This window comes from Argopecten irradians, chromosome 8 (assembly GCF_041381155.1).
Source record: "Argopecten irradians isolate NY chromosome 8, Ai_NY, whole genome shotgun sequence".
Lineage (NCBI taxonomy): Eukaryota > Metazoa > Mollusca > Bivalvia > Pectinida > Pectinidae > Argopecten > Argopecten irradians.
The window spans coordinates 37,430,743-37,443,537 of NC_091141.1; the positions used below are offsets into that span (position 1 = coordinate 37,430,743).

Below are 12,795 nucleotides of genomic sequence, written 5' to 3' on the forward strand. Positions count from 1 at the left end.
GTTTTGTTGGAAAACTAAATGAAAAATTGTTTGAATAACGTTTTTTTACTAACATAGTAAAAGATTTGAACGTTGGAGTTGAAGGATTTGAAAGAATTGATGGAGCTAGGAAATCCTATTAATTTATAGTTCTAAAAAAAATGAGTATTTATGTGCTTGTTTTCTACAGGAAGGAATCTGATATTTGTACAGAAATTTATGACTTGTGTTGCGAATTTGAGGAACAAGAAGGTTTTTCCTTATGTTTACTTTGTTGCGTCGCATGTTTTTCCTGTGTTGTTCTAGTTAGCGCCAGTTTAGGTTTTGTATAATGTCACAAGCAATGGAAAAATCAACCATAGTGACATGTTAATGTATGCAGATGATAATGCACCTCAAACTCGTACAAAAATATATTGATAAATCGTTAATATAAACCTAAACGAGGATGCAACATATGAAAGTAAGTATCATCATTGTGTGATGTAAATGGAATGTGTATCAATACCGAAAAAACCCAAAGTAAACCTTGTTTTAACCTCACACAGGAAAAGTGAACTAAAAGATGAATTAAGTGTTGACATTTATAAATTAGGGTTAGTAATTGTAGAAAAATAAGTTAATCAAACAGTAGCAAGTGATCAAGGTATATACTGTACGTATTTCTTTTTCCCCGTTTGCATACCTGAAAGCAAGGTAATGAATTTAAAATGATATGAACCTATGTATGGTCATTTAAGGACCAACTTTCCCGTATAAGATGTGGAAATGTATTGGGAGGTTGAGACATTGTCGTGTTGTGGTCTTTGCAATAGCGGAAAGTCTGTCCTTTTAAAAGTGCTATCTAAAGACACCAAACAAGCTCACCCTCCCCGTTAATATCATAATGACAACGGGCAAACCAGTCGTCTCACTTCATGTATGCTGGGCACTAAACAGGAGCAGAACATATCACTTGTGAACTGATGTTTCTCTTTGTTTAGCATATACTCTACCTGTTAAGCATTACCTTTGTCCACATAATCTTTTACATCCTTAAACATGTTATGTCACTAGATGTTATATGCCCAGGAGCGAGAGAGATGTCATTGGCTGTTTCGGATAAAAACGCCGGTATGAACATGATATACACACTATGGCCCGACTTTCAGCAAATTTTGTTTGTTTGGAATCTTCAGAATATTGATTATTGCTTGTAGTTAGGCGAGAAATCATATCTTTATTAGACGAATGTTAGTTTAATATAAAATCAATTTTGTTTCCGAGATTTAGAATGATACCAGACTTGGTGCATAGAATCTGATAAAAAAGATCCTTTATTAGTCCATTCAGTATTACATAACTTTAGCAATTATCTTTCAGTCAGTGTTTCTGACATTGTCTAGTACTTTGAAACGACATTGCAAAAATGTTAATTATTTTCATATTGTTTTGAACTTTCAGATTTCAACATCCGCTCCTTCATTCCTCGAATTGCTTCTGTGCCGTTAGTTGATACACACGTATGCCGCGAACAGTACAATCAACTATTGCGTTTACATGCATTCCATCTAGACCAGACAACAATTTGTGCAGGCTCAAATGAGGGCCATGATGCATGCGACGTAAGTTGTCCAGAACGAGAATTTTTTTAAATTTTAACTTACAAATATTATATTCCCCAGCAGAAGAGTGATGAGCATATACATTTGTGGCATTGCAACAAATATATATATACAAATCAGTGTTTTGATAAGAGCTTCCAGGGATGGGGCGCCCTGGGGTCAACTCCCCGAAAAATATATTGTCCTCGCACAGCATGCAACAATATAAATACCAAGGATTGATTTTATGAGTTGACGTTAATTATATATAAAGAGTTGTATCATTTAGTTACACTCCAATTTTGAAGACGTGGTACGCAGATATATTTTCATTCCAAATGACATAATGTGTGTTGTAAATAACTTTTTTGTCTTCATGCGACATATTTATGAATTTAGAGTCACGCCCTTAAACATTACAGGGCGATATTATACATTTATTGCCCTGACGGTAGGGAGACATGACGCTTTGTTTACCCGAGGCATGTCATATTTCCCGAGGGCGTAGCCCGAGGGAAATATGACTTGCCGCGGGTAAACTAAGCGTCATGTCTCAATACCGTCAGGGCAATAAATTGTTTATTATACCGAACAAATAAAGTTTTCTCGCGCTAAAATACAAGTCTAACGTAATGGCTAGACTTTAAGTTGTTTGCCCAAAACACTGTTGCCGTGTTGGGCTAACGTTACATATATATTTAAATCAGAAGTTAGACCTACCGCATCTTTCAGCCCAAATCAACTTTAGCATGTTACATCATATAAACATTATATGGAGTGTAATTGTGTTATCCGTATCCTTTATCATAAGAATATTAATACATTTCCTCGGACGAAAGGTCGTCTGCCATCCAGTTTGTTTGTTATCGGAATACCTCGGAGAGTTTCGTTACACGAATGACAACTCTTGCTAAACGTACGAGGGGCTCCGCATGGGGGAAACATGATTTTTGAACATGACGTTCAGCGGGATACACGATGTTTTGTCGCCCTCACACGTGACGTCTCTCGACCAATCAGCGACTGTGACTCATCGGTGAGGTATAATAATATAAAATTTCTGAATGGTGATATACCTTCAAGTAATAACTGAAGAATTTGGTATTTTCAAATTATACGACAACATTGTTCATTAGTTGAAAATGAGCTTGGCGCGGCGTCCATCGTTTGTCTGTCCATATGTCATCATTTCCTATAAAACACTTCTTGTAATTGAGTTCTGAGATTGTAACCAAATCTGACCAGAACATCCTTGGTGGAAGGGAAAAAATCGGGTATAAAGACTGACCTGGTTGACTCATGCGAATTATTTATGAGCTTAGAGTGATGCCCTTGAAAATCACAGGGCGATATTATGAAATAACTAAATGATGATATGTCTTCAAGTTCTAATTAAAGCATTTAAATCGTCAACATAATTCATAAGTTTTTAGCTAATATGGAACGAGACACCGGTTAGCGTATGCCAAATATTGACGGCGTCCAACGCCGTCCGTCTGTCCGTACGTCATCATTTCCTTTCTCTAGTTAATAACAGATTTCTGGAGGGATTGGAATCAGGCCAAGGACATTCTAAGGGAACGTAAACAAAGAATATATACATCTTTACTCTGACCCCACTGGAATACGAGGGATGGGTCCAATAGAGATAATGGATGTAAATCATTTGGATAACTACTAGAATTTCGGATCCTTTGAGAGATATTTGGCTTTAAACCACTACGTGAGCCAATGATATTAAATATAGTTATAGTGAATCAGCAATAGTAAAATTCATGGGGAGATAACACTGAACCTTTATATAGAACATAACTTAAAAAAAAGCAGATGAAAGGATGAAAGATATAGACCTCTTTTTTATGTATACTTGTAAAATGAAATCCGTGAACCAGATTTGCAAGTTTCGGTTGTGATTCGCCAATTATGGTTTTGGTTATTTTTGTATGCCTTTTAATGGAACTTTAATTCCTTGTAGAAGAGACAAAAATTAGATTTACATCTTACATTACAGGGAGACTCTGGTGGGCCGTTGATGTGTCAAAGTGTGGAGGATGATCGCTGGAAACTAGTAGGGATTGTATCTACAGGCTTCCATTGTGGACTACCGGACATCCCGGGGATATATACCCGTGTTAGCTACTACAGAACCTGGATCAACAATGTAATGAGACCACAGAATAGCTACATGGTGGTGTGAAGCACATGGATTAGTCTCAATATACGTAACAATGAAAAAGATTGGTATATTGCCATCATATTTTCTTCTGCAAACTACAAAGAAAATAGGAAGAAGAAATTTACAAAAAAATTCTATGAAATAACAACACTGGTTGACAAATAGGTTGCTTTGCAGCTGATGCATCGCACAAGCGGTTGTCATATACAAACTAGTCAGATATTTTTCCGCTTTCAAAAAGTGTATTTTTAATTAATAATTAAAATACTTATCCTCTATATTAGCAAGTCTTGTTAAAAATTATTAATTATTACCGAATTTCTAAAAGGCGATGACGATGTACCTTTTTTGAATGAGATAAGACTCTTTCACATGTGGATATGAAGGATAGGGATATTCTACCCGAAGGTCACAAAATGTAGTAAAACCTAAGCCTCGGGTTTTACTACATTTTGTGACCCTCGGGTAGAATATCCCTATCCTTCATATCCACTTATGAAAGAGTATTTTTCTGTCATACCTCGACGTTTTATTACAATTTTACAACTATAATATCCCGCCATTTTGAAATTAATTCGAAGAAATCCACGACTGAAAGTCAAGTTTCTATACAGGAAAAATTAGGTGATATTTTCAACACAAATTTCGTTGTTTGCATCTTTTATGTAAAACCAGTCAAGTTTGTGAAAAGAAATGCTAAAATTTTACCGAGGAAAATAGAAATTTTATTGACGCCGTGACGTCACGAGGCTTTATTACATGGGTAGCCATGCAATGCAGCCTCAGGCGACATGAGTGTATTGCCCTATACCAGCCAGTACTACACCCGTAGGTATGAAAGAAAATATATTACTAAATTAATGCTTTTATGGTCCTGGTATATTTACAATGCAGTACTAGTGTTATTCCATCCTCGAAACTCCAGGGGTTACTATCGCTGTCGTTATATCTACCCCTGCACTATCTGATAGTAAAGCCGGAGGCACTTGAGTCAACACAGTTAATTAATGTCGTTTGATATATATCAAAAGAGCTGTATAACGGTACACTGTGGTGACTGTGGCTTTGAAGTTGGATTTCATCGTTATTTTCGTGGTTGAATATAAAAACAAAAACAAAACACAAATAATGATTCGTATACATATGTACGACAATGCATGTATTATCATTATTGCAATCGGCAAACAACGGTTTTTCACTACCGACGAAATGATTTGAAGAATATTTCATGTGATACAGTAGCGGTCAGTTTGATCCTTATCTAATGAAATCGACATAACATATAGGACGTTTGATTTATTTATTTTATAGTGGAGTAGATGATGTCCAAAAGAAAAAACATATCATATGAATCCTCAACAAATATCAATATGTATTGTATCAATTTATATATAAGCAAAATTTTGGGCTATATGATATTCCTTTTTAGATTATATTTGTGTTTATATAAATGACAATGGATAAAATGTCGTTTACTTCCGCGTACATCAAGTATATTTCGGGTTCAAACTATTTTTTTATTATCGTAAAACAGGTCATCCACAACTGTGCCCTCTTACAGGAGGGAGTCCATTCGACACACACTTCTTTCATGCCATGAATTTACTTTTTATATCTTAAGTTTGAATTTTCAATAAATTACAATACAATCATATTATATAATAAAATGAACAACAATTCTACAATTCAGCTACAGTGTAGAGTCCAGACAATGTATTGGCTGACGAGGGTACCTCACCAAACCAATTAATAGAATCTATAGTTTATATAGTCGACACCTGTGTCTGTGATATCATCATTAGCGTAGTGTATTCATTTTGATGTTTCTCCAATTAACCATTATTTGAATTATTGATATTACTACAATTATATAAAACTTTAGTAAATAAATGGAAAGTATTAAGTTTTCATTCAAATGAGAAAGATGTGAGTGTAGACATTTTCCTTCCAAAAGAGAAAATTCCCAACCCAATCCAGCTGTATGAGGCGTCGTTTAAAATTGGCGGAATCAGCCTGGTGACGCTCTACTCTGGTTTGAAGGTGTAAATGTACAACTGGTTCGTGCTGTATGACGGTACGAATACTTCTTGGTACCCGTCCCCGTCTGCGTCGGCGAAACTGATCTGACCGACCGTCCCATCGCCTGCCTGTAAAAACGTCGTTAGGTTGTACGTCCACGACGACGCGTCGGCGCTCAGTGCCTCCAGGAAAAAGGCCGAACCCTCATCGTCTCCAGATAACAGAATGGACGGTTTTGATCTGCAAGTATTAAATAAATCATACATGTACATTAAAATCTAAGCTGGCACAGTTGGACAATCTGGTTGAAATAATCATATTTTAAAAATGGAATTTTTAGATCATTTCACGAAATTTGTATATAAAAAATGAAGGTAATTTACGTAATTATTCTGTTATTGCATTTAACAACTCAGAGAATAATGTTTTGTGGCGATTATAAAAGATTCATCAATTTGATGTAGAAGTTCATAATATGGGGATCCAAGCATCCTTTCTGATTTTAACATAGTGCCATGTGAAAAAATGGTATAGGCATATGTTTATTTGATTTCTTGTAATATTTACTTTTTACACATCAGAACAAAAAAAAACAAAAAAGAGAAACTGTTAAAAACATTGTAAAACACAAAAACAAACAAACAAACAAACAAAAAACCCATTGAATCATGAAATGGAGAAATATCATACTTTGACACTGCGTTTTTATTTGGAAAAACTGCCGTCGGCGATCCGGGAGCTCCCTTGCCAGTCCCAGATTTTCGTGGGCTGAAGCCTTGTGCTAAGGTATGTCGAGTAAAGTTCCCTGTTCTTAAACATACAGAGAAACACGTTGATTGAGAATACATTGTGTTATGACGTGTCGAGAGAGGAGTTTCCTGATCTTAAACAAACAAGAAATCACATTAAATGAGAAAAATGATCATCAAATGAATTACAATTGAAATATTGAAAAAAACATAAACTAATATCAAAGGTGAAATTTAATAAAAAATATATTACATTGCAACGACATTAATTATTATATAATATCAAAATATGATGAATGAATAAAAAACGACAGAAATTGATGAATATCTTGAAAACCTTTAAATACAAGGAAAAAAACAGACAATTATATCCTATAAATAAATCAATGGGCTTCTGTTTTCATCACAGTTCAGCGGCCTCGAACGTGACAGATACTACATTGGTGAAAACAAGGACACAAAAAACATACCAAAACAAGTTACGAGAAATGTTTACTGGCTGAAATCGCTATGAAATATACATGATGCTCTTTATTATTTGTCATCGATAAATATATCAAAATGACATTAGAATGAAAACAAATCGCCAACAATTATATGTGAAGCCTTTTATGACAAAAAATATATTAGGTTGACATTTACAAAAAGAACACTTTTCTCTAAATGAAGCACACACAACACATTCTATACAGACGAGAGTCCTAAAATGACATGAACCGTTAAGGATAGGTCAAGTATTATATACAAACCTACATGAAAATAAACATTTGTTCAGTACTGACTGTAGATGTAGGTTGAAGTTTTTTACGGGGACTCCGGTTGTTTTTTCGGTTTTCTTTTTCTTTTTTTTTAATACTGCTTAAATGACCCTGCATGTTAATACGACTTTTATCATATACACAACTAGTAAGTACAACGTATTTTTATTTTACCGGAAATCTGCCGGGATCTCAAAGGCATACAGGACCCCTTTTTCGCCATTTTCTGACACTAGGAGATCAAGTTTTCCGTCTCCATTTAAGTCGACGATTTCAACTTCAAATACGCCACCAATCGTATTATCGATAACCCGTGAGTGCACCTGTTGCGATTTAAGAATACAAATTATAATAACATGATAGATATCCATTTGATACATAGTTTTTCAAAAATATACCCTAAAAAGATTTAATGGTCACTATTAAAGCTGTTATTAGTACCATGAATATTTAATCAAAGAAATTGATACATTTTATTTTGTCAATATTCTTCATTTAAATGCCCTAAAACCGACAATTCTGTATTTGCATATTACAGAGTTATCTGCCTTTGCGGGTAGGTATTGATTGTGACGTCATGTATTTGAGAGCGAAACGTCATACTTTTCGGAGAAAACGACGTGAATTGCGCTCACAAAATAATGACGTAATAATAGATACCTACCCGCAAGGGAGCTAACTCTGTAATATGCGAAGACGGAATAGTCAGGAAACTAAACATGCATTGGGAAAATGCACAATGAAACACCAACTGGATTAAACGTACAATATATTTCGATATATTGCCAATACTTTTTTAGCGTTCCTCTAGTATAACTGAACTTACTACATCTCTTTAATAGATTTGAAATTTAATACGTGGAAAACTCACTTATAACACTTTATATGCATACACACCAAAAGACAATATAAGTGTTGACATGTATGACATGTAAGAAAAATTAGAGATTCAATCTTTTTAATACACTCGTGTTCTTTGACTAGTCAACATTCCACCAAACTGTCAACTACAAATAAATATAAAAGCAAAACAAAATACTTCAAGAAAAGCTTTGAACTAGTACGTCAAAATCAAATCTTTGAGATGATTTACCTGTGACAGATTAGTCCATGAATGGTTTACGTTGTCTGTCCAGTAGACGGACAGACTTTGAGTGAAGTACTGGGCGGTAATGATGCAATCCTTTGGCCCATCGGGCGTCAATAATGTGACATTTCGCATGAAGATATCAGGTCCGTGTGCGATCACATGTGGAGTCCAGGGCCCATTTAATGTTCCTTTGTTCTCAAGCCACAGTAATTCAAACTCCTGAAATAAGTAAGCAGCATAAAATGAGTACTACACTAATATGTTTTACTGTTTTGTGAGTTAATGTTCAAGGTGAAGAAATTGCGATATATAATTGGCAGTAATCGAGCGGTTGTTCTCATTCAGAAATACATGAAAGTTGCACAAAAGTGCTAACGATAATATCAATAACATAATATGAATAAATATATATGTGTGATTACTAAAGTAGTTCAAAAGAAAGCTTAAATGAGATGCGTAAATAGTATTCTGATTTTTATTCGTCACCCGGAATTTAAATATAAAACTTGGTTTCAATTTAAATTTGAGACCTAACAAACTTCATATCTTCAGGGATGGCATGCAATGCCCCTTGATGCAAAGACATGCTTTATACAGAGTTCAACAAGGGGAAACACCAAAAAAGAAAGATAATCTTACTTTTTATACTTGCTATATCTCAAATACTCTGTTCTGATGGAGACTCACTTTACATTATTTTTCATTTTCCTCACCTTATCACTACCAATGACTGGCTCTCTTGCTCGACACGTCACTGCGTCCGCGTCACCGTCGGCATCCATATCCTTCCATATGACCCTGTGATAGAACCACTTACCGGTACTGTCATCTGTCAGTTTGTACGGCCCTTTGGGTGATGACGAGGATATATCCACCAAAGAGATGGAGCCGTCATTCTTAAACGGCACCAGGAATCCCTGAGGAATCGCGACCATTCGTTTCCCGAACACATGTTCTAAAATATAACAGCAGTATTTATTCGTAGTGTTGGCTGATATGAAAATGTATAAAATGTATACTTATCGACTGATTTAATTTCTAATGAGATATGCAGCTTCTTTGACAAATGTTTCAAGTATTATATAGTGTATATATCCAGCAATTATTAGAAAAAAGATGGCCATATGACGCCACCCTGAAGAACTCAACTTTTGGAAATGTATTTCACAAAGGAGTTTCTAAAATGGAAACATCGAGTTGATATGCTTTATATTGAACTCCACGTGGCCGTGAATGAGAATAGTGGAGAAAAGCATATCTGAAATCATCTAATAATGTTTTAAAAATGAGGTTGTCGTTTACAACGGTGCAGGTGATTGGCAGATATCATAGCATAATTATTTTTAAGAGGCAAATAGTCCTCCAAAATTTTATTTAGTTCGGATTATACTAAGTATTTGATTTTAAGTTTACACTCTTGATTTTTATTTTATAGCTCCATGGCTAAAACAATTATTCAAATGAATTCTGAGTAACTATATTACTAATAATATATTAAGCTGGATTCGATTTTTTTCATTACTTAGGTATGGCATTGTTTATGTGGCTAAAATTAAATTTGTCTCGAATAGAACATATCAAAATCTACAAAATAATTGATTAAAATAGTTTTTACAGGGTTGATTTTTTTTCCCACCCGGAACTCCGGAAACTTCATTAGGCCACGTCACGTGATTGGTTATAAGAGCTGGTCTAATGGAGGAAACACTCTTCAAATAATGACCGATTCCTGGGACAATCTGAGCTGTATCCGTGGAGAATGGGATTGGATCAAATGTTGATATAAGTAGGTCAATCTCTCCCGTGGATTTTGGATAGACAGTTGTAAATCCGGGATAGGATATTGGAAATGATCCAAGATTTCTTAAAGTATAGCTCTCTGTGGTAGAAAGTAAGAACGCTACGACAACCACAGTTCGTCCTTCCATGGTGACCCGTTACACAGGTCAAGATTAGACTTATCTTTAAACAGGTGCCAATATCTCATCCGATGTTAACGTAGTGTGACTAGTTACATATAAAACAATAAATGCGTTAACCTAATATCAATAGTTTTGTGATAGAGAGTTGTTTTAGTTCTCGACAAACTAGGACTTACTAATGAATCATCATTCTGAAACCAAAACAGATCTCTCCTAGCAATAAATTCCTCTGAAACATTTTAAATGCAATTTTCTGGAACATCTTAAACATTTAAAGTTTATTTTCACATCATAATGTAGGTCCACTTAACATAAAGAAATTTAAAAAAAAAAAGTTGGTTGTTTGATTAACACTTAGTTTTTTTAAGCTAAGGAAAGCAATCGAACGTTTCAATTGATAGTTCCTACGGCTCACTCTTATCTTACAAGGGTCCTAGGCACGTCCAATTTCATAGATCTTGAACCATGTCGCACTCTGAAAATGAAATATGAAAACATCCTTACCACTGCAGAAGACACTCCTAGACGTATACAGGAGTTAATCCAGCAAATCGAATTGTACTTCCTGGAATTAACCTAAGTGCATTTTATATGTACTTACAAATGTAAAACTTTCCAAAATTGTTGAAATATTTCTTCCACTGACAATAATGTTTGAAATATATTCAGATCGAAACATTTACATTAATTCTATATCCTCACAGTCTGTGCTGCTTTTCATACTTTCGTGCATACTCCTGTTATTGTTATATGTAAGTGCCATTTTCCCCATAGGTTATGTATTGGTTATGTTGGTTCCTGTTATATGTAAGTGCCATTTTCCCCATAGGTTATGTATTGGTTATGTTGGTTCTGGCCTTTGTCAATCAGGAGGTCTTACCGAAAATCGTGCTGCAATGTCATCGTTTCTACAATTATTCCATCCTCGATACCCCACGGGTTACGATCAGTTACGATCTTTACACCCTGGACTATCTCAAAGTGAAACTGAAGGAGCTCGGACGAAAACATCTGAACCAATCACAGGTCAGCAAAATTTTCCTTTTAAGATTATAAAGAGAGCGCCGCCCAACTTCAAAGTCATATAACCACAGTATAGCGTTATACGGCTCTTTTGAAGTACAACAAAAATGACTTGTTTTGTTAATACCTCCAATTTTACTATGAGGTAGTCTAGAAGTATAAAGATAGTAAGTGATCGGATCCCCTGAGGTATCGAGAGGATGCAGTTATTCGTGTAAAATTTGCATCAGCAATCCAGCAGTATCTCGTGGATGCTAAATGACAAACAAGAGATCCCAGAGGGATCTTGGCGAAAGAATAATCTTCATTTGACAATTGAAAGAGGAATCTTTTCTCTGCTTTTCAAACTTTGACTATAAACTACAAATTAGATTTGAGACAGATCCCTTCAGTACTTTCTGAGATATAGCGGTAACAAACTCTCAGAAATCTCAAAATCCAAGATGGCGTCCTGTCGGCCATCATGTCCACCGATCGGTCCCAAAATGCATTAGGGGAAACTACATATGAAATTTGAGAAAGATCCCTTTACTAATTTCTGAGAAATAGCGGTAACAAACTTTAACTATCAAAATCCAAGATGGCGGCCAGTCGGACATCTTATTGACAAATTGCTCCAAAATGCAATATGCACAACTAAGGCTCTAGGGGAACCTACACATGAAATTTGAGAAAGATCCTTTCAGTAATTTCTGAAAATAGCGGTAACAAACTTTAACTCTAAAAATCCAAGATAGCGGCCAGTCGGACATTATGTTGCCAGATTGGTCAAAAAGCAATATGCACAACTAAGGCTCTAGGGGAACCTACATATGAAATTTGAAAAAGATCCCTTGTAAAAAAGTCTACTGTCAAAATCATTATTTTTGAAGTGTTATAATTTTCGTGGATTTCGCTGTTTGACCGATTGGTCCCAACATGCAATATGCACAACTAGGTCCTTCATATGAAATTTTAGAAAGATCCATTTAGCACTTTCGGAGATATAGCGTTAAAATTTAACTATCAAAATCCAAGATGGCTGCAGATGGCTGCTATCTTGTCGACTGATCTGTCCCAAAATTTAATATGCACAACTAGGGCCCTAGGAGAACCTACATATTAAATTTGAAAAGATCTCATTAGTGCTTTCTGAGAAATAGCGGTAACGGACGGATGGATGGACCGAAGGATAGAGAGGAAAGGACGGACGGACCACGGACCACGGTCGAAAGGCGATTTGAATAGCCCACCATCTGATGATGGTGGGCTAAGGAACAAGAAACAATCTCCACAGGGCTTCTTTTTTGCGGGAAAAGGGTGTGTGTGAAGCAAATATACAACACAGAGAAACATTTATTACGAAAAAAATATTTATTTGTCATGTTAATTTTTCAACAATAAATTTGTCATACATATTCATTTGTACAAATTTAAAGAAAGTTTAATGACCCAAAATCCACTTATCGTATAATAAAAAGATTTGTGAATCAAATTGTAAATATTATGAGCACATG

General features: G+C 35.2%; 1 protein-coding gene and 1 long non-coding RNA gene across 2 annotated transcripts; one reads left to right on the top strand and one right to left on the bottom strand.

The window, feature by feature from the left end:
* The first annotated feature begins 1,423 nt into the window (after positions 1-1,423).
* On the top strand, positions 1,424-4,019 carry LOC138328975 (uncharacterized). Its single transcript, XR_011209385.1, has 2 exons — positions 1,424-1,583; positions 3,574-4,019. It is a non-coding gene; the product is annotated as an uncharacterized lncRNA (long non-coding RNA).
* A 1,194-nt stretch (positions 4,020-5,213) lies between these two features.
* LOC138330266 (uncharacterized) lies at positions 5,214-10,421 on the bottom strand. The gene is made up of 6 exons (XM_069277747.1): positions 9,991-10,421; positions 9,068-9,309; positions 8,358-8,573; positions 7,439-7,587; positions 6,448-6,567; positions 5,214-5,997 (listed from the first exon to the last, which is right to left on the bottom strand). Exons 1-6 carry the CDS (start codon positions 10,280-10,282, stop codon positions 5,763-5,765), a joined length of 1,254 nt encoding a protein of 417 aa, XP_069133848.1. The 5' UTR covers positions 10,283-10,421; the 3' UTR covers positions 5,214-5,762.
* Between the last annotated feature and the right edge of the window lie 2,374 nt (positions 10,422-12,795).